This window comes from Rhododendron vialii, chromosome 5a (assembly GCF_030253575.1).
Source record: "Rhododendron vialii isolate Sample 1 chromosome 5a, ASM3025357v1".
Taxonomy (NCBI): Eukaryota; Viridiplantae; Streptophyta; class Magnoliopsida; order Ericales; family Ericaceae; genus Rhododendron; species Rhododendron vialii.
In genome coordinates, this window is record NC_080561.1 from 40707412 (window position 1) to 40730829 (window position 23418).

The 23418-nt window shown below is 37.0% G+C and overlaps 2 protein-coding genes across 2 annotated transcripts; both read left to right on the forward strand.

Annotated features, from left to right (window-relative positions):
• Window positions 1-14581: 14581 nt before the first annotated feature.
• On the forward strand, window positions 14582-18564 carry LOC131325996 ((-)-germacrene D synthase-like). The gene is made up of 7 exons (XM_058358537.1): window positions 14582-14849; window positions 15381-15651; window positions 16567-16942; window positions 17043-17261; window positions 17349-17487; window positions 17592-17840; window positions 18133-18564. The coding sequence occupies exons 1-7, from the start codon at window positions 14718-14720 to the stop codon at window positions 18427-18429; spliced, it is 1683 nt and encodes a 560-aa protein (XP_058214520.1). The 5' UTR covers window positions 14582-14717; the 3' UTR covers window positions 18430-18564.
• Window positions 18565-22393: 3829 nt separating this feature from the next.
• On the forward strand, window positions 22394-23075 carry LOC131325998 (uncharacterized). Its single transcript, XM_058358538.1, has 2 exons — window positions 22394-22617; window positions 22694-23075. Exons 1-2 carry the CDS (start codon window positions 22477-22479, stop codon window positions 23012-23014), a joined length of 462 nt encoding a protein of 153 aa, XP_058214521.1. The 5' UTR covers window positions 22394-22476; the 3' UTR covers window positions 23015-23075.
• The last annotated feature ends 343 nt before the right edge of the window (window positions 23076-23418 follow it).

Here is a 23418-nt window from a genome sequence, read left to right on the forward strand (position 1 = left end):
GACTATGCAAAAACTTCAGTAAGCCTCAATCTGTGTGTTCGATTAGTTAAGAGTCAATCAGTCACTATATATGGATATTATTTAGTCAAAAACTGAAAAAGTACAATATCTTCTCCGAAATCGCAGATGAAGAACTTAGCAAGATCATACTTTAATGAAGCCAAATGATTTCATATTGGCTGTGCTCCAAGTGTTGAAGAGTATATGAGTGTTGCACTAGTTTCCGGGGGTTACGAAATGCTTGCAGCCACTTCCTTCCTTGGGATGGGAGAGTTGGCGACCATGCAAAGAGGCCTTTGAATGGATTTTAAGTGATCCTTTAATTATTCAAGCTGCATCAATGATCTGTAGACCCATGGATGATATCGCTAGCCACAAGGGTGAGATAAATGTCTTCAGACAGAAAGTTAAAATTGTGGGACTTTCAACTTTTTTGGCAACTGAACATATAGAAAGTTACATTAAAGTAAAATTTTTCATCATTTTTCATTATTTTCGTGCAACTGAATAGGGCCTAAAAGCTTAAAAATACCGTGATAGTAAACTTAAAAGATCACAAGGCCCCACTATTGTATTTTAGACCTCCATACATAAGAGCCTAAAGTTATGTTATATGACCATCCCTTCCATAAATGGCATACAAGCCTATTTATAAGGCTTGCAAAATATTCCTTACAAAAGACTGAAAGGTCCTTAAATCTCAAAAATATTCCACAAGTAGAAACTTTTCGTAAATAGAAGACTAAAAAAGTTAACAAAAATTTGCAGATTTTTCAAGAAGTACCGGTATTGACGCTTCCTCAGTACCGATACCAATGTTTTTGGACATTTCGGACAACTTCTCGACTACCAATACCGGTCCTGGGGAATTTCCAGTACTGGTACCCGCTAGGTAGATTTTTTGGCAACTTCGCGGGTTCGCTCCGGACACTCTCGAAGTCAGATTTGGGTGTTCTTTGGACCGTTGAAAAAGTTTATCGAGTCTACTTTCTAACCCAAGTGGTTTGGATCAAAAGTACTTTGTACATCAAAAGATATGACAATTTTACCCTCTGCTGGTCGGAAAATGAGTAGTTTTGGTAAAATCTTCACTTCTCATTCAATTCCCTTGACCCTTAGGTGACTCGAGCAACCTCCAAACCATCTTTTCGAGCACCACAATGGGGTGGCATGTGGCCTTGAGTACTTGGTTGCACCCGAAGCATTCCTTGACGTTCAAATGCACGTTATTTATACGAATTACCTGAAACACACAAAAATCTACCTTACATGTAATATCGCATAAAGCACTAACTTTATAAACATAAAAATAATAAAATTAAGGACTTAAGCACCAAGAATATGCATTATTATGTGCTTATCAGAAATGTTTTGAATTGTCTACTTATATCTTGGGTTTGGAAAGTTGCACGGTTGTATTACCCATTGGAGAGGATTATAAGTCATCTTTGCTATTTTGAGCCGGTTCGTTTTTTTCTTTCATACATTTATCTCTTATGAGCCCATTTGAACCTCTCGCATGATACCCTTTTCTTGTTCAGCTCCTTCATCTATATTTTGTCTTGAGAATGCTTAGATAATTGTGTGAAGATAAATTATTCAGAAGAGAGAGAGTGAATATGTGAGAATTGAGCTTTATGCATTATTATATTTGCCCTATACGAATTATTGTGAACCATTCTTGGACACTTGAATATTTTTCCTAACCTTGAAATATTTTCTCCTATCTGATGTTATAACCGGAATTGAAGCCCTATTTGATTCTAAGGGCAATGGGCTGTGGATTGGTGGATAATTTATGCAGGATACTTTGCTTTCATTTACATAATTTATGCCTACACTTTTTTAGAGTAATATGCAACTTGTTTCGAGTGATTTCATTTGTTGAGTACATGATACGGTGAGATTTGAAGTCAAGACTCGGTCCGGAGAGAGCTTTAGTTATTTTTCACTTGTGATCGAAGCCTTTGCTCACACACGTTAAGTTTAGGTGCCGTGACAAATTTTTATGACTTGATAGTATCTAAAACTGCTTATGTCTGTTATCTCTTTGCGATGACTTCATATTCTTTGCTTGAGATATTATTGAGCTATTTTACAGGTTTTCGGGTTTTGTGTGAAAAGAATTCATAGTGTTCGTTGGTGTTCATTGTTGTAAATTCTCCCGAGACTCTACTCGTCATCTGAGATCGCCTAGGGGTCTAAAAGGCTTGTTGCATGGGCTAAGTGCAATCGTGAGTCCTACAAAAGTGGCGTAGTTAAAATTTATCTTATTTGCTTTCTTTACTCGGAACTAGCAAAGTGTAAGTTGGGGGGTGTGATAGGCGCGTAAATGTTTACATTAACGCTCCCTAATTTATCTTTGTTAAGTCTATTTATATTGTTAATCGGAACTTAATGCTTAGTTTGTGTATTATAGGTGTTACGTTAGTTAACGATCGAAGTGTGAATTGCACCATATAATTTTTCCTCCACAACTCAGTGGTGTTTGAAGTGAAATGGGTTGCTGAAAATACTCCAACGCACGTGTATTTGGTGGGCCCAAAGTAAATGTTTTATTAACTAAGAATTGGGCTGGCAAAATAAGTAACAAAAATGATATAAGTACGGAGGAGAGAAATCGTACCGACTGTCGCTAGTGGGCCGTCTCCGACCACCGGACAGTCGATTCGAGCCGTCCAAAAATTAAAAAAAAAAAAAAACCGATGAGACCTACTCGAGAATCAACGGCATCTAAGGTGTATAGGGTGCTTGATCCGAAAAAGTGGCTCGGATCAAGCACCTTACACATCTTGAATGCCGTTGATTCTCGAGTTGGCCCCATCGATTTTTTTTTTTTAGAATTTTTGGATAGGTCGGATCGACCGTCTGGTGGCCAAAGATGGCCCTCCGGCGGCTGTCGGTACGATTTCTCTCTCTTTGTCCGTACATATATCATCACTCAATAACTAAGGATGGGGCCCAAATTATTTATTACTTATTACGGAGTATTTTTTACGAGGGTTTTTGCAAGTAGTGGAGGGAGTGCGCTGGCTGCTACTACCGAGGTGTTGTCAGCTACAATAGGTTATAAAAGGAGGCAATACAGTAAAAAAGTGGAGGGAGGGCAACGAGCAAAGGCGGAGCAGCACTGCAAAGAAAATCGAGAGCATTAATTCGGTTTTGATGATAGCAGTTTTTTTTTATAGAAAACAAGAGGTTGATTCTCTTTTTTTATTTTGTTTGATTCCAACCCTAAATATTTTCTCCAAACATATATTGGCTTCGTAGTGTTACATAATAACTTTTATACCCAAATGGATCAAATTAAACCCCTCCTCTCTCTCTATCTCTCAAATACTTCCCTCGCCATCATCGAATTCCCTAATTCAACCACACAGATTTTCAACCATGCCGAACCAAGCCCATACCAGTTCGGTGCTCAAGATGACGACGACGTGGCAGTGGCCGACTAACAGACATGGATGTCATGGACGTCGTCGGAGACTTGGTCGAGTTTAAGGCCACCGTCCTTGACGACGGCATTGACAGAGGTGGAGCCGGCATCGAGGCTGTTCTCGATCAGCTCCTTCACGGCGGAGACTGGCCGCTGGATCACTTCTCCGGCGGCGATTCGATTCACCACGGACATGTCCAGTTCTATTCTTGAGATGACGACGTGGTGACAAATCGACACAAAAGGGAGTGGTGCAGTGGAGTGCTCAAGATGATGGGCTCCGGCCGATCGACGGCGGTGGTGATCAATGTTGTCATAGGGAATCCCACATTGCAAATTGCATTTCAAACTAAATAGGAGAAAGAGTCCTAATCGGTGGGTGCCTCTTTATTCGTTCCTATTTGAATGAATATGTACAGGAGGTGGAAATGGTGAATACAAAAACCTGACTATTGTTGTATGTATATTTGTTTTACCCATTGTTTGTTTGCCATTTTGAAAAACTGTATGTGAACTCTGCCGGTGATACTATGTGAATTGTGCGATGAGTTATGTGAATTGTGTATTTTGATATGTGTTAAGGCTATATGAAGTTTTTTTTTTTTTTTACGGAGGTTATGTGAAGTTCACATCACATATGTGAACTGTGTATTTTTATGTGTGGAAGGCTATGTGAATTGTATGATGGGTGTGAGCTGTGTGTGGTGAGATTATGTGAATTGTATGAGGTGCCGTCGACCTCTCCGTTGATTTTAAATCCTAGAACAACGCAAGTGAGCTTGAAATCGAAGTAATTTTTTAGGTTTGTCATGAAATGTGCTTCGAACTTTGTGATGTCAATTGAATTCCATTTGTGTGTTTTTTCGATCAACAAAATCTAGAAGTTAAAATGTCTTTAATAAGTAAGTGCTGAACACGGAAAAACCAATGTTGGGTAATCACTATATATTTTAGTGTGTTAGAGGTATATCAACTGTGTATTTTAGTATGTATTTGGACTATGTGAATTGTGAGGTGGGTTGTATATTTTTTCTATGAGAACAGTTTATGAGAATTGTATATTTTTTATGAAAATTGTGTATTTTTCTATGAGAACTGTGTATTGTTCATGATAATAATATATGAAAATTGTGTATTTTCTATGAGAACTATGTATTTTTCTATAAGAACTATGTATTTTTCATGAAAACTGTGTATTTTTCTATGAGAACTATATATTGTCCATGAGAACTGTGTATTTTCTATGAGAATTGTGTATTTTAATGTGCGGTGAAATTATGTGAACTGTATATTTTCTATGAGAATTGGGCAAAAACTGTGCCCAGTTCTCATAGATACAGTTTTCGGCTTTACTTTTTTATTACTACTACTACTACACTTGGCTGGGTTTTAGCTGATTGCTACGAATTTGTCCAATTTTTGTTCAATTTTTTGGTACTTCAAAAAATTGTTCAATTTTTGTTCGTGTGTATATTTTCTATGAAAACTGTGTATTTTCTATGAGATTTGTGTATTTGTCCATAAGAACTGTCTATAAGAACTATGTATTTTTTATGAGAACTGTGTACTTTTTATGAGAATTGTGTATTTTATATGAGACTCTATGAGAATTGTGTATTATACATAAGAACTGTTTATGATAACTGAATATTTTCTACAAGAACGGTGGATTTTTTTATGAGAACTGTGTATTTTTTATGAGAACTGTGTATTTTTCATGACAACTATCTATGAGAACTGTATATTTTCTATGAGAATTGAGTATTGTCCTTGAAAACTGTGTATTTTCTATGACAACTACATATTTTCTATGAGAACTGTGTATATTAGTTTGTGGTAAGGTTATTTGAACTGTGTATTTTTCAGTTTATATAGTTATCATAGAACTGATTATGAGAATTGACTATAAGAATTGTCAGTTCTCATAACCAGTTCACAAAGCCAAGATTATTTTTGTCCGAAACAGTTCTCATATAAACAGTTCTCATAACAAAGGATATTTTTTTAATTTTACATAATTTCATATTCAATATGAATCTTGTTTTGTAGATATCATCGAGTAGGTTTCAAAAATATAATTTTTTTTTAAAAATGAATATCAACAACAAAAGATATGACTTTTTGAAATTTAAACAATGTTTTAATGGTGCACCAATGCTTATGGAGCATTGGATAATTTTTCTATATTAGATGCTCTCTAGTTCCGTGCGCGGATGCACGTGAAGGGGCATGGTTGAAATAAAAAATACAAATAATTGTGCAAGACTAAATTAAGTCCCAACCTAATTTTTGGGGCTAGCCTAAAAATTCCCCCTTTTTTTTTTACTTACATTGTTTTTCTGGAGTGCACTTCTTCCTTTCAAGTTTTGAAATTTTATTCAATTACTCGACTTTGATAATTCATTTTAATTTATGTTCTTAATTAAAATTGTTCTCAATTAGTAGTTATTTCTTGTTTATTTTTTTCATCTCGCATAATAGAAGCATGATTCAAATTAGGATTTCTTTTCGTTTTTCACTTGGTAATGAGTGAGTAGTCATTTAGGTAGGGTCGTGGGGTAATTAGCACATCGTGACCAGTTCGAGTACTGCTTATATTTTCAAATAATAATGAAAAAGCAATTTTAGGTTAATAAAGTACGTCCGTTAGACAAACTCAGGCATTGTCGGAGCCCACGTGAATAGGAGATTCGGGATCGAAAACTCATTCTCCATTGCGCATGGGTAAACAGCAAACATAAAGATTCGCATCTTTTAGGGTATCTTTTTCTTCCTAAAGTTGAACGTTTTTAAAAACACCGAATGAAGTAGATAATTCCAGGACTAGTTGCGAGTGCTATGAACCCTACGACCGTACCTCTTTTTAATTATTTGAAAAAAACCAAAAAATTTCTTAGGTTTTAGTTAATCTCAGCATTAAACGACAAGGTGTGGCTACCTAAAAGCCAATTCAAATTATAACAACCCGAGTTTTTAAATCAGCACACATCACCGTCTCTGTGTATTCGACTCCGGTCTTATCGGATATTGTGCTACGTCGGTCCCAGCCCTACACTTGGGGTAACCAGTTATTTTAGGTCTAGGAATTCGTCAAGCAGGACTCCACTGATATTGAAATAATCAGCAAGTTCATGAGCATGTGTTTTGCGTTGGGGAGTGACTCTAACACAAAGTACACGCAATCACATTTTTTTTCGTAAGAAAAGCCCACGATCGCGTTGGCCTACATGTAACCCTGCTTTGGGTTCCTGATTTCCTCAAATGAACAGAAACTAGAAAAGTTGGTAGCTTACTACCTTTTGAGTGCTTGATCGAGACTTTGAACTTTGATTTGGATGGTTTGATGGATGTTTTGAGTTGGTGAATGATGAAGGGAATTTTTATAGTGGAGATTGAGGCAATGGAGAGTTTTGAGATAGAAATGAGATTTTTCTCTTCTAATATAAGATATGTCAGATTTTTCTTAAAGTATATATGAAGAAAAACCCAAAATATATATTCTAGAGAGAGAAAGAGAGGGAGGATGTATTGTGTATTATGGGATGGAGTCTGTGTGTATTTGTGTGTCTTGAAATGGCTCTAGGCATCTCTATTTATATGAAAAAATTGAGGAGGAACATTTATGCTGGCTTAGAGTTGGCTGCATGTTTAGTAGGGTCATGATGAGATTCCTGCAGTAGTCAGAGCTATTAGTAACAGAAAAAGATTCCCCAGCGCTGGGGAGGTGATGTCCGGCGCTGGTGAGTTTGTTGAACTGTCTTTATGCTGGACAGTTGATGCTTTGTGCTGGGCACTTGATGCCTTGTGTTGAGCAGTTGTTATTGGATTTGTGGTTTTGAGATGCTCAAGAGTCATTGATCAAACCTTCGAATTCATAGTTTTGTATTGTATCATTATTGAAGATCTAAGATAGTTCGGAGAGTCTCAAATTGGGGTGTTTACACATTAATTGTATTCTTGGAATTGGTCAATGCATGCATAAATTAAATTGCTAAACACATGTTTTGTGGAGTGGATAGTATTGCAACTACAGAAGTGTTGACTGTTCTTTTTGTTCTGCTGATGATGAGTGATCCAGAGTATAACGAATCCCACAAGTCACTCAAGTTCAGTTCCCATTTGTGTTGTAATTTGGAAATTTTTGAATTTTTAGTACAAGCTTGTTTTTTTGTGTAAACAACACACCATTTACTAATTAATAGTAGTCTACATGCCACGGACAACGCATAATATAAGTCATTTCCACTTCCAAGTGAAGATTTTATCGTATTGCACTTCATATTCCTCATAAATGAATCGACACACATAACCCTCTAAATAGTACTTACAAAATCGAAATTGAAATATTATTACCAAGCGGACAATATTGCTTCTTTTTCTTCGTCTTGGGGTAAGCATTTTTTTGATGATTATTACTACCTATTGGATCAACTTAATTCTCCATTTAGTCCCTTCAATTGGTTTAAATACAATGTGTACGGGAAAAATTGAGTTGAGTTTTGTTCACCCTCCACTTAAGAGGGTGAACATTACCCTCCTTCCTATTGGTTGAAATGGTATGAATCTCACCACAAAGTGATGTCATGCTTACCAAAAAGTGTATTGCATTGGTGTGACCTACACTATCGCATTGGTGGACTTTGTGTTATTTTTCGAAGGTAGGTTTACAATCAAAAAGGACGGATCCCCATCGAAAGTAAGAAAATTAAGTTAATTCTACTTCTACTCCTAGTTATAACCCGAATGGGTTGGTAGACAAAAATTTATAACAAAGTTGATTTGTTGAAGGAGTTTACAATGAAGCCAAAAGAGACTATTTATAGAAAATAAAATGTGCAGGAAATAACTTCCGAACTTCTCACTACTCTTCATCATCTTCCAAGTGTCCAAATAACTTCCCACAAACTCCAAAGTGTGTAGGAGCATGCCACTTGTCCAAATAACTTCTCTTCAACCTCAAAGTGTGTAGGACACGACAAGTGTCTTTTTAACTTCCCAATGTATAAGAGCATGCCAAGTGTCCTGCACTTTATTAAAATACAAACAAATAAAAACTAGTTATATTATTAATACGAAATAATAAAATAGGAAGCATTCCCATAAACGCCACCTTTCGGTCGATCAACAGGCGGTGAAATATGGTACAAACAATGCCCTCCTTATTCATTTGGGTGAAGTGCTAACGTAACCCAAGTGAATAATTCAACTAGTTTTAAATCACCCCTTTGTCAATATCGACGGGTGATAATTTATTGTGGTGTAAACATTATGCCCCCCAACTCTCGAAGAGTTTTAGATAAATTTCACACCAACCTTTTTACTTTTCGACGGATGTGGCAAAGCCTTCAAGGCTTAATTAAAATCCACAGTCGAGAAAAACGTTGCCCCTGTCGATTAGTTCCTTGAAGGAAACTTTGGCCAAACAAATATCAAAGGCTACACTGTGAGCCATTTTAAACACTATAGATTATAGTTGGCCATTTGTATAGTCCTCGACAGAAAAATCTTGTGCCAGCAAGTGGCATTAGGACGTACACTTTTTGTATACAGAAAGCCAAAGGCCTAACATCCAAAGATGACAAATGGCCTGTCGATATCCATGCCAATCGACTGGCCCAAAAACAAAACGGCTTCTGTCTTTTATATATTAGTAAATTCGTGGCTTCTCTGTCGATTCGACAAGGGCAAATCACGTCAAACAAGAAACAACAAAACATGGCCTATCGAATAAAGGCCTATCGATCAAAACTCTAAGAATGGCCTATCGATAAGAGGATTTAATGCCATGAGCCTTAATCAAGCACAAGCATTTGCTTATTTAATTTCTCCCCCAACATTTGATAAAGAAATGGCCAAACCCATGCGCGCAGCAATACGACAAACATGCCCTTGACAAATTATGGGAGTTGAGATTCTTTCGATAAAGAAAAGGCCAAAACACGCGTGTAGCAAATGACAAACATTCCCTCTATCGAATTCATCCGAGATTTCGGAAAACAAAGTCGAAACAAGAGTAAGGGCCAAAAGCAATAACTTCTTTTGGATTTGAAGGCCAATGGAGTTCAACCTCCAATAGTAATGGCATGAACATCCTTTACGTCGAAGATCGACAAGTTGCATAATTTGGCTAAGAGAAAGATGAGTTTGCCCCCCAAGCAAATTTGATATCAAAAGAGGGCTATTTCTTATTCCATAATTGGGCCAATAATTTGCTTTTCATCCTTAATAAAATCAGGATGAAAACTTTTCGTGTATGGATCGACAAATTACAAGTGGCCTACTTTTGATGAATAATTTAAACCTCCATGCAAGGCTTAAAATTCAATCAATTCACATTGGATCTCTGTTTTTCAACCCCAGAATTGACTAGGGCTAGCCTATCTTTTTGTCTGTGTAGCGGTACACATCAACAAACGTTGGCTTTCCATCAACTATGTAGATGGAGCATGACCCAACAAATCGGCACACGTCGAAACAAACCCTTCTGGGTTTGAAGACTTTTCGTTAGTCTTCAAATGTGTTGGATTTTAAACAGCCTTGAACAATGGCCGTTTTTCTATAAAATTATTAACTTGATAATCAATTGAGCACGACATTCACTGGTGTGCCAATTAGAATATGATTTCGCCTTAATAAAACAAGGCAAGTGCTTTAACAACTGAGAACGCCATTCATTCGGCCAATTTGAGGCCAAATTTTTTATTGAATGGTTTACGAAAACCAACTTTTCAAACCTTATTTTTCTTCTCTTTTTAAGAATGATCCAAGAGTTGGCCAATAAATGGCCGTTATTCCATTTCTGCAAATTGTACAAGCCTTACATGCAAGGCTTCCATTTTCACATTGATCTCACCATTACTTTCGATTTAGTACTGATGCCCTCCTTCTAGCGCCAAAATTGTTTGCCAATTTTTCCCTCGATCAAAATCGACAGAGATTTCAGGAAACAATGCCAACAACAAAAATAAGGGTGAATGCGGCTTGTCTCCACAAACGGATTTGAGGTTCCTTGCCGTATTTCAGGACTTCACAGGAAAAGAAATGGCGAATGAATCAAATGCTATTTTTTTTGGTGGTGATGAATTGACTCATAAAAGAAGACTGTCACCCGCCAATCTTCAAGAACGGAATCGACCCATCGATTGGGCGGAGTGGATTGATGGTTTAGTGAAGTGGGGTGTAGCGGAAGAAAAATAACAAATGGACTTTGTGTTATTTTTTCAAGGTAGGTTTACAATCAAAAAGGACGGATCCCTATCGAAAGTAAAAAAATTAAGTTAATTCTACTCCTACTCCTAGTTATAACCCGAATGGGTTGGTAGACAAAAATTTATAACAAAGTTGATTTGTTGAAGGAGTTTACAATGAAGCCAAACGAGGCTATTTATAGAAAATAAAATGTGCAGGAAATAACTTCCTAACTTCTCACTACTCTTCATCATCTTCCAAGTGTCCAAACAACTTCCCACAAACTCCAAAGTGTGTAGGAGTATACCACTTGTCCAAATAACTTCTCTTCAACTTCAAAGTGTGTAGGACAATAATAAATGTCTTTTTAACTTCCAAATGTATAGGAGCATGCTAAGTGTCCTGCACTTTATTAAAATACAAACAAATAAAAACTAGTTATATTATTAATACGAAATAATAAAATAGGAAGCATTCCCATAAACGTCATCTTTCGGTCGATCGACAGGCGGTGAAATATGGTACAAACATATACTAATCTTTTTGTTGATTAAAAAAAAAGAAAAGGTAATAATAACCAATGTTTTTCAATAATAACGTGCAGTGTTATAAAAAACTTTCAACAATTCATTGGAAAATAAATTCGAAAATATTTCTTAATGTCAAATTACGTACATGCATTGCTAACTCAAGGGAACAAGTAATCAGATAACCAATAAGGGGTTTGGTAGGAATTTTAGAAATCAACCGGTAGATAGAGTCTTGCACTACAGAGTACGTGAAAAGAAAATGTTTATCATATGGTTGTTGGAAACTCGACTCCGTCAAAGTTAGGTTGAAGAGTCTTGTCAGCCATGAATAATATTCAACAAAGCATGCGTACAGTGTGCACTTGATAGGCATTTTGTCCGGTCCGAGCCCAAACGAGGTTACGAGGGCGCGTACGTTGTACTTGGGTTGAAAGGTTCTCTAGGCTACTGTTGCAGAAACAAAAATTCCACAACTGGTTCGAAAAATTCGGCCTCTTCTTTGGAGGAAATTATATAGGTAATATGGAAATCTTTTTATTTTCCGTGTTACATATATCAATATCATGGTTTAGGTTTTCTTTTTCTTTTTTTTTTCCCGGCAAAAGAAATTTTATTAATCTCTAAAAAGAAAACAAAGATTAAATGGAACAAGGACAAATAAGAGCTACCAGAGACTCAAAAGAGACGTTTGCAAGAAGCTGATGATTTTTTTCCATCACACCCGAAAAGGAGTAATGACCGAAAAAAAAATATAAGTGTTCCAATTTTCAATCCGTTTGAACTGGTGCGAAGATCTTATTTTTTTGATCATTTTATCCTAAATGGTCGTAATGAAATTTTGGCTCTAAGGCCTTTCAACGAGCATCTGAAGACTCCTTATTTAGTTTTAGGGGTCTCTTACGGTGCTCATTGAAAGGCTTTATAGCCAAAATTCCATTATGACCATCTAAGATAAAATGATCAGAAAAATAAAATATTCGCACCGGTTCAAACGGATTGAAAATTGGAACACTTATTTTTTTTTCCGTTAGTTTCGTTAACGGTGTTAACAATTTTACCAATTTGAAACGTAAAACAAATTACAGGGACGAAATTGGAGCACTTTGAAACTAGAAGGACGAAAGTGAGACAACCGTAAAACTACAAGGATGACTACGAAAATTTGCCCAAAAGTCTATATTTGTTGCTTGAGTCAATCGCTCAGCTCCTGGTCTCTTGGTCTGTCACCTCCACATGCATCCAAACTGCACGTGAGGGGGAGTGTTAGACTTGCCCCACACATCGCTCATTTAAGCCACACAAGCTTGGTTAATATATTTTAGAGGTTACTCCACATTTTACCAATGGATTTTAGATTGGAACCCTTCAAAAAATTTAACAATAACATTCACCTCTAAATCATGACTTTGTTCTGGTATAATAATTGTTGGGTACCATATGTTTTTCTACTTAAATTTGTAACCAAGAAAGCTTCTTTTATTTCTATACATCATTAGAATTCCACAAAATTGGGTGTAGGATCCAATAAACACAACAGAAAAAGTCTCTACGCACCTCATAATAAAAAAACCCAATATTTTCCACAATAAAGGTCGAAGGAGTACAGAAAAAGTCTCTACGCACCTAATAATCAGAAAGCCAATATTTTCCACAATAAAAGGTCGTACTCAAAGGAGTACAGAAAAAGTCTCTACGCACCTCATAATCAGAAAGCCAATATTTTCCAAAATAAAATGTCGTACTCGATGGAGTAAATTTGCTGTGTAAACCTAAGCAAATTAACAACGTCGATCCAGTCCAAGATTAATTTGAACCCACCTTACATACTAAGTCAAAAATATCTTGGAGACCAACTTTTCTTCGCTGGCAAGAGAATGAATTGTGTAAGCACAATGTCCCTCGCAAGGAAAATATTGTTCTTCTAGATACACAGATTTGGTGATCCGCAAAAATATGTATATTAGTATTAGCCCAATAGGGATACATCGAAAAAAAGAACTTTTTGACATAAATTAGTTAGAACTATAAGCAATCTGCAATTTTTTTTAGAATAAATTAAATAGCCGATCATCTCTGTGTTCTCTTTTGATTTGAAATGATATGCCAAAATTTTAATTCTATATGCATTTTCTATTAATATTTTGGTTATATATCCTAAGAATCACCAATACAATATACTCAAGGGGTAAAAATTCTACGATTCGTTTGGAGTCGGATTTCCATTTGTCGGATACCCCTGTCGGAGTCGGATTTTTCTACGTATAATCTGTGTTAATGAAATGAATCACACATTGCTTGGGAGTGAAATGCGTGATTACTTAATAACATCTGGGACCTCTCTACTCATTGCCAATTGATTTTGAGATGGATATTAAGTTTTTACATGGTATCAGAGCGTGATCCGTTCCACCCCACATTTTAATAAAAATTACAATCCACACCCCGCAATGATAGACTAGCAAACAGGCTACGCAATGGTAGGACCCAAAAGTGGCCACACGTGACAAACCTCAAAAGCAGCTGCACGTGAAGGGGGATGTTAATAAAATGAATCCCACATTGCTTGGAAGTGAAATGAGTGATCACTTAATAAGTTCTGGGACCTTTCCACTCATTGCCAATTAATTTTGAGATGGATATAAAGTTTCTACAAGCGCCAAGTCGAATAAATACGACCAGCCATGCATTGTTAATCTCTTAATTAGTTGCATGCACGAGCTTAGACAAACGAACCTAATATTTAATTTCCACAAACATTGACCCGCCTAATATTTAATTTCCACAAACATTGACCCGTTCATAGATTTGAATTGACCTAATATGTACTTAGGCTGCGTTCTTATGAACTTAATTTAAATTTAACTTAAATCAGAAAATTGTCCTTATTTATTTATTTTTTTGTATTTGTTAGTTTTGCTCCAAACTTTTGTGGATTATTAATTCGTCTTGACGAGAGAAATCGGAAAAGTAATATTTTTTTTACTTCTACCCAAGTATTTTGAGAAATAATCACTTCTTATGCCAAAAAGTGACCTTTTTTTTTTTTTGCTAAAAAGTGGTTATTTCTCAAAATACTTGGATAAAAGTAAAAAAAATAAAAAATTTAATTTTCCGATTCTTCTCGTCGAGATGAATCAATATTCCACAAAAATTTGGCAAAAAATTAACAAATGCAAAAAAAAAAAATTCAAATAAGGATAATTTTCAAATTTAAGTTAAGTTTGAGTTAAGTTAATAAGAACACAGCCTTAGTGGAGTATATAATTAACTTTTCTTCGCTGATTTAAAAAAAAAATATCTAATCAACCGTTGAAATACAATGTACCTGGCCAAGAAAAGGGAACTCTTCACCTATATTCGCAAGCAATCTTTATTATAGTAATTTTTTTTTGAATAGGAGGACATCCAAACTCTATAAATAGCAAGTACGAGAGCTCTTAATTCTGTCTATCCAACCAGCCAGGGAGTGAAAGGAAAGACTAAAGAGTGTTCTTAATTTGTTGTTTAGTCCCTCTTCTCTTAACTTTCATTGCCAGCAAACAGCCCATACCCATCCAAGAAAAATGGAAATAACTACTAGTCCAACTCTGTCATTAACCCAGAGTAGTGTACCCGAGGTCACACAACGTCGCTCTGCAAATTACCGTCCTAGCATTTGGGGAGATCGTTTCCTTGCCTACGGTTCTACTGTCACGGTAAAATTGCTTCAGGTTTTATTAAATCATGCATATAGACGTAAAAAATACACGAATAGTTATTTCAGCCTTTTAATGTGGTCAACTCAAATGCAGTAAATATATTTTTGCTGATTTTTTTTAAATGTTTCTTATATTTTTGTTGGATGTAGGAAATTAAGAAAAATCTATTTCTCCTTCATTATTCTTTTCATTCATGACAAGTGTAAGATCAAAACAGGCTTCTAACACGGTAGTTTTCTCTTCTGGAGGGCCTTTCCTCTCTTTAGAATTCTACTCTGCCTTGAGTGGGCTTCTTGTTTGGATTTGGAGTGACATATGATTATCTTGAGGTTAGGTGCATGGCAACATAGTTGGGATGTTTGAGTACTATATTCTAGGCACCCTTTGACGTAACGTGTTACAATGACCAATCACATGAACTACGTGGAAATTATTAAGCTATGTGGTTATTGTCATGTTAGACACTATATTCACTAGTACATAAGCTAGTACCAAATGAGCTTATTTTAAGTTGTGTGGCTTTTGCAGGAAATGGAGGTTAAAATGGAGCAAAGAATTGAGCAGCTCAAAGAAAAAGTGAGAGAGATGATCACAGCAAGAGTTGATAAACCTTTGCAGAAGCTGAACTTGATTGATGCAATTCAACGCCTAGGTGTGGCCTACCATTTCGAAACCGAGATTGAGACTGCATTACAGGACATCTATGAAACCTATCATGAAATGGCCGGCGATGAAGATCTTTACACTGTGGCTCTCTCATTTCGGCTGCTTAGACAACATGGACATCCTATCTCCTGTGGTAAAGTCACTTTGTCTTGTGGGTATTGGTTTAAATACTCTAGCAACATCTCTTTTAAATTTTTTCGACTGCAACCTTAGTTTGGATGGCAGAAACATTGTGATAGAATAGAATGAGAATGTGATGATATATTCTTGATATTTTTATGTTCGGAACTGAAGAAAAAGAACAGATCAACATTCCCAAATTGTGGCAATGCTAGATTCTTAGACTTAAAACCACATCATTGTTTCCCTGAAGGTAAGTTAAACATTGGAATTGGAATGAGCATACATCAGATATTACAAAATTACTAGGTGTTCGATTGTGAATCTTATTTCCGCTCCAGACAGAGAGAGAAAAATGAATAGTTCTTTTTTTGAAAGGCCAAAAGGATTTCATTAATCTTTGAAAGGAGAACAAAGCTTAAATAGAAACACATGAGAGCGGCATCACATGTCCAATCACAGACCCGAAGTAGAACAAGTTGACAAGATGCAACAAAAAAAAAAAGACACCGATTACAGGCGAAAAACTCCACCAAACCGAAATGTAATCAAACTACCTAACTGAATTAGATAGAATAGCGGAGCAGGTACACCTTTTGATCATAGAATTAGCAGTAAATTAAGAGATGAATGCTGTAGCCGACAGCCGGTAGTTGATTTGTCGTCAACAAAGTTGCAGTGTTTGTTACATTCTTATCATTTTGCATATACCCGGGTGACTCCAAACATGTTAAAAGGTTCACTTAGACCTTTCACTGGCCTGAGTATTTTTTTGTCCAAGTTTAGCATTTGGCCCTTCCCAACTAAACCCCTCTACCTTATCACTATTTTTGTGTCGGTCAAACTTTGAAGCGCATATGAATCTATGATCATGTCATTTCTTGTTTTATTTCACATGGTTCATCATGCCTTGAATCATGTAAAATAGATGTGTTCAACAAATACAAGGACAACAAAGGAAAATTTCAAGAATCCGTAGCTGGTGATGTAAGAGGAATGCTAAGCTTGTTCGAAGCTACACATCTGAGGGTACATGGAGAAGATATATTAGATGAAGCACTGACTTTTACCACCACTCACCTCAACTCTGCACTACCAAACTTAAGCAAGAATCCTCTTGCAGCACAAGTAGTTCATGCTCTGAATCAACCCATCCACAAGGGCTTGACCAGGCTCGAGGCACGATGTTACATCCTCTTCTACGAACAAGATGATTCCCACAATAAAACTCTACTGGATTTTGCAAAATTGGACTTCAACCTCTTGCAGAAGTTGCACCAGAGGGAGCTATGCGAAATCACAAGGTGATCGACTTCATTAATCAAGTCGAATTAGAGTGGTCTTACAAGTATGAGATATTGATTTAGTTTCATGGTACTATCAGTTTTGCTTCTGCTTTTTCAGGTGGTGGAAAAATTTAGACTTCGTAAATAAACTACCTTTTGCAAGGGATAGAGTGGTGGAGTGCTACTTTTGGATGATGGGTGTATGCTTTGAGCCTCAATATTACTTTGCTAGGATGATTCTAACTAAAGTGATTACCTTGACTTCAATTATGGACGACATTTATGATATCTATGGTACCTCCGATGAACTTGTGCTCTTCACTGATGCGATTGAGAGGTTTCGTTCTTTTCCCTTCCCCATCATAATTCAGATTTCATCTAATGCAAGATAGTCCTCCATTCAAATTGGCTACTTGATTTTCAGGTGGGAAATAAGAGCCTTGGATCAACTTCCAGACTATATGAAACTATACTATCAAGCCCTTTTAGATGTTTATAATATGATCGATGATGAGATGGCTAATGAAGGAAAATCATATGCGACCGACTATGCAAAAACTTCAGTAAGCCTCAAACTGTGTGTTCGATTAGTTAAGAGTCAGTCAGTATATATGGATATTATTTAGTCAAAAACTAAAAAAATACAATATTTTCTCCAAAATCGCAGATGAAGAACTTAGCAAGATCATACTTTAATGAAGCCAAATGGTTTCATAGTGGCTATGCTCCAAGTGTTGAAGAGTATATGAGTGTTGCACTAGTTTCTGGGGGTTACGAAATGCTTGCAGCCACTTCCTTCCTTGGGATGGGAGAGTTGGCGACCAAAGAGGCCTTTGAATGGGTTTTAAGTGATCCTTTAATTATTCAAGCTGCATCAGTGATCTGTAGACTCATGGATGATATGGCTAGCCACAAGGTGAGATAAATGTCTTAACATACAGAAAGTTGAAATTGTGGGACTTTTAACTTTCTTGACAATTGAACATACAGAAAGTTACATTAAAATAAAATTTCCATCATTTTTCATCATTTCCGTACCACTAAACGGGGCCTAAAAGCTTAAAAATACCATGATAGTAAACTTAAAAGATTACAAGGCCCTAGTATTGTATTTTAGACCTCCATACATAAGCTCTTCTCTTATAAGATTACCTAAAATATGCACTGAGTTTAAAAGTCGTGCAGATTATCTCATATTGTAATTGTAGGTCGAGCAACAGCGGGGGGACGCACCATCAGCAGTTGAATGCTATATGAAACAACATGGTGTAACAGAGGATGAGGCACTTGTTGAACTTCGAAAGCTTGTTACAAATGCATGGAAAGATATGAACGTAGCATGCCTCCACCCAATTGAAACCCCAATCCCTCTCCTCATGAGAGTTCTAAACCTTGCCCGGGCGATAGATGTTTTATACAAGGATGAAGATAATTACACAAATCCCGAGACCAAGCTCAAGGGCTACATTACCTCTGTGATCATCAATCCTGTACAAATCAACTAGCAAATGGTTCTCTCTTCCATGGACGGCTTCCAAGGATTAATTATCTATTAGCTATAGAAGCATTACAGAACAATAGTAGGAGTCATTTACATGGACTTCCATTGCAAATTTTATCCTCTTTTTTTTTTTTGAAACGGCAAAAATATTATTAATAAGAAACTCATATTATTTATTATACTTCATATTCCTCATAAATGAATTGTTTTTTTTTTTTAAAAAATAATGAATTGTTCCATAACACTCATGAATAATCATACAAATCGAAACATCACCAATCTTCCTTGACCGGCGGGATGAATGCTCGGACAAGGTTTTCTAATTAACGGCACAAATATGGTTATCGTGGATTTAGATGTTCATTTTGGTGCAACTAAAGAAAAATCTATAAAAATTAGAGGTGTTTGTGTTGTGTACAAAATTGGTGAATCAGGTTTGGGAGAATTTTATATTTAGATTTTTTTTTATGCATAAGCTTAATTTTTCAGTAATGTAAAGTAATCGGATCAGAACAAAATTTTCAGATTGATACCCAATTTTTCGGATTCCGCTTCAGATTACCTCAAACAGATTGAGAAAAGTCGAATTTGAATCGGATCTAAATTGTTTGATCTATCGACAGGCCTAAGCTTAGGGATGGCATTCGGGCCAGATATTAGCGAATCCGTGCCCAATTCCCGAAATGAATGGCTACCCAAATCCACCCCAAAACCCGAACAGGTAGAGGAGTGGTGAACCATAACCGAACCAAACGGGATTAAACCCCGAACCGAATGGGTCCAGAGAGAGAGAGAGAGAGAGAGAGGATTTGGCCAAATGATCAGCTGAAGCAGTAGCGGATTTGTCACAACTCCACAAATCTTTCCCTCTACAAATCTTCCCCACCATTAACAGATTCTAACGAGCAAACCCCATTCTTCACTGTACCATTTCCCATTGCTCTTGCTTCGCTCATAACAACCGTCATCCTTCAGTAAAAGAGCGTGAAACCCATAAACAAAAATCCACTATCTACTGATCTAAGCTCAGAACAAATAGACGCAATTAATCAAAAAGCGGCATACAAACATAAAAGAAAACCAATAAGAGATTATGTGTACTGAGTGTGTGTGTGAGAGAGAGAGAATGGCGGAGGGCCATGATGGTCGACGGCAGAAGGGTGAGGCCGTGAGTCATTGTAGATCGAGAGGAGGGGGTGGGTTTTGAGGTGTTGGGCCTATTGGCTACGTGGAGTGGAGGGATAATGATATGTGGAGATCAAACCCTAACATCGTGTTATTATATATAAAGGGGTAATTATGTAATTTCAAAGTTTCAGTTATTTTGGTTCTGGTAGTAGATGAACCATAACCGAACCAAGGCCTCAACCACATCTAATATCCACGGAAAAAAATTCGGTTATGGTTCCGGAGAAATTTCGGTTATCGATTCGGTCCAAATTGCCGTCCCAACCTAAGCTATCATATTCTCCACCGCTGTCAGTTTCGAATCACATCTGGTACATTTACAGGCCTAAGCTAACCGCGCCCCACCGTATGGGGCATGTCCATTTACAGGCCTAAGCTAATCCATGTACACAACACAAACATGACCCAAATTACACATCCGTTTACATACCCACGGTCACGTAAGTGTGTGCGCTCCCGCCGTTTAATGGACCTCGCGTCATTATGTATGTCATCTTGTTTGTCAAACCGACAAAACTCTCCAGGGTAGGCCTATCAATGGGTAGATCCGATCCGGATCCGACAGATGATCCGACAGGAGATCCTTATTTTAGTTTAAATAAGGACCTCTCCATTCCTCCCATTTTCCGTTCGAATTTAGATGATCCGAGCCGCTCATGTGTTTAGAATGTAATATTAAGAGTACCCGCGAAGAATCAGCAAAAAAAATGACCGGAAAGGGCTTCATCCGAGCAGTTTTTATTTGAACCGTTCAATAAAAAACAAAGAAAAATTGCTCAGATGAAGCCTTTCCGGTTATTTTTTTTTGCTGATTTCTCGCGATTACCCTTAAAATCACGTTCTGAATACATTGAACGGCTTGGATCATCGAAATTCTATCGGGAAAGGGAGTTCCTTATTTTATTAAGTAAATGTGGTCCTTAGGAGAAGAAGAATATATATATATATATATATATATATATATATATATACACTCAGGTTCATATAAGGGATCCCTTAAATTAGGTTTCGTGCGGGACTTTCATCTCAGCCGTTGGATCTAATCCAACGGCTGGCGTTTTAAAGAAGGGATTCGCGGGTAATAGCCGGGCGGGTCACGGGTAAAGTTAACACGCGGGTCATTCCGCCACTGCATCGGATCCTTCTTTCCCCTTTTTTCATTTTGATACGCAGAAGAGAGAGAGAGAAGCGAGACAGGCGATTTGAAACCAGACGACGACCAGACGATTTCAAAGCCAGACGACGACGAAGAAGAAGAACACCACGCAAGGTCTCTCTCGATCTCTCATTCTCTCTCCCTCTGTCTCTCTCTCGTTCCGTACAGAACCGTAAACCCTAACCCCTTGTGTTCGAACACAGGAGAACGAAGAACGATTTTGATCCAACGACGAAGTCAGACGACGACGAAGAAGAAGAACACCTCAAGGTCTCTCTCTCTCTCTCTCTCTCTCTCTCTCTCTCTCTCTCTCTCTCTCTCTCTCTCTCTCTCTCTCTCTCTCTCTCTCTCTCTCTCTGCTCTAGATTTATGGCTTTTAGGGCTTTGCTTGATTTGAAGGGTTAGGGTTGTTGCTCCAAAAATTGTGCTTTATTTTTAAGCTGGTTTAGTGTTGAATTTTTGTTTTGCTTGATTTGAGTCTTGAATAAATCTTGAGTATGCTGAAAATTTCGTGGGTTATGGTAATCTGTCTTTTGGGAGCCCTTCTGCTAGGAATCAATTTTTGATGTATTCATAAACGTTAAAGTACGTTTCAATACGAAGATTTTGGTACCAAGATCATGAAAAACCGATAATCACACAATTAGTTATGAATTTTTGTATACCGGCTGTTTCCTGAATGTGCGAATCTGTGCGTGGTTGTCTTCTTTTACCTTTCTGGGCATGATGAACATTATGGGTGGCTTTGGGTATGCTGAAAATTTCGTGGGTTTTGGTAATCTGTCTTTTGGGAGCCCTTCTGCTATGAATCAATTTTTTATGTCTTCATAACAGTTAAAGTACGTTTCAATTTGAACATTTTGGTACCAAGATCATGAAAAACCGATAATCACAGAATTAGTTATGAATTTTTGTATACCGGCTGTTTCCCGGATGTGCAAATCTGTGCGTGGCTGTCTTCTTTTACCTTTCTGGGCATGATGAACATTATGGGTGGATTTGGGTATGCTGAAAATTTCGTGGGTTTTGGTAATCTGTCTTTTGGGAGCCCTTCTACTATGAATCAATTTTTTATGTCTTCATAACAGTTAAAGTACGTTTCAATACGAACATTTTGGTACCAAGATCATGAAAAACCGATAACCACAGAGCCAGGATATAGGTTCGGAGTTGGCGTTGTTTAACAGGAGTTCACTTCTAATATTGTATATTTTTAGTGTAACTATGAAGAGAAACATTAAGTGTAAAGTTAAGCCTGGTAAGTGCCTAATCCAGTAGAGTAAAATAAACTCCTTGTGAAACTGGGGAGGCCCGGGGTACCCCCAACTAGCCCTGCACGTGGTTCTGCTTTTCAGATATCGGCTTTGGTTTGTGTGTTGTTATATTCATATGTATAGTATTCTGCTTTTGCCCCTTTTGTCTTGAATAGTTATGGGTAATTTTATCGTTTGTGTAGATAATGTGTTTTCCTTTTCAGAAGAAATGTGATAGATTATACATTTGGCCTGGGGTACCCCCATTTCTTTGTTTCATGGCCATGTTCAATGGTTGTCCAACATGGATGAATTGAGGAAGTAATTACCATGTTCAATAAATTTTGTGTGTCTGGAAGAAAAAGAAAACAGGTGTATAGATGCACGACAGTAGAGATTGGTATCTTGTAGCTGACCGGTTACTAAATCAAATATTTGCTTTTGCAGTACAAAGATGTCCACTTCATCTTCTTCTTCCCATTTCAATAGCATAAGTGAAGGCCCTCCTTGCAAATGTGGAATACCATCACCTATAAGAACTGCAAACACAGAGGCTAATCGGGGAAGAAGATTCCTAGGTTGTGCAAACTATAAGGTAATATTTTGTTTTTCTTATTTATTATTTATTCCGTTCATTAGAAACTGATGGCCTTTTTTTGAAAATTATCCAGTTACCTAATAATGGATGTGGTTTCTTCTATTGGATTGACCCTGAAAAAGACACGGAAAAACAAATGTTGGAAGTTGACAACAAGAATATGGAGAGAAAAATTTCGGATTTGAGACGAGATAATCAAGTTTTGAGCAAGGAGGTGGATGAACTTACAAGAGAGAATGAGAAGCTGGGAAAGAAATTACAAGAAGCTGAAGCTAAATTGTTTGACTACAAAACAAAGTGTTTTATTATGTTATTAGTTTTATGCATTGTTGTGTGGTTCATGAAGAACACTGAAACTGTTCCGAACACGAGGAATATGAAATACTTGCCTTAGTTGTTGATTTGCTTTTGGCCTAACCCAGTAACTTCTGACTATTTTGGGATTCGGTTTGATGGATGAAACGCATTTAAGGAAATATTTAGCACTCTTTTGCTTTCAGTGACCAAGTGTAGGAGTATGACATAAGTAATGGAATTATAAAGTAAACTGTGTTATTTACAAGTAAAATGATAGTTGAACTTTTATTTGTGGCTGTTTGGTACATGAGTGTGTGTGTGTTGGTTTGCTTCCGTGTGTGTGTGTTGGTTTGCTTCCGTGTAGAATCACGCAAAAGTCTCAGATGATGCCTGGCGGGCCGGTGGGCATTCGTGCACTCAATTGTCAGCAATGGGTGATTGGGTGAAGCGGGCATCTCAATCCAGTATCGTAAAATGATTTACGGCTATCACAAGCGCAAG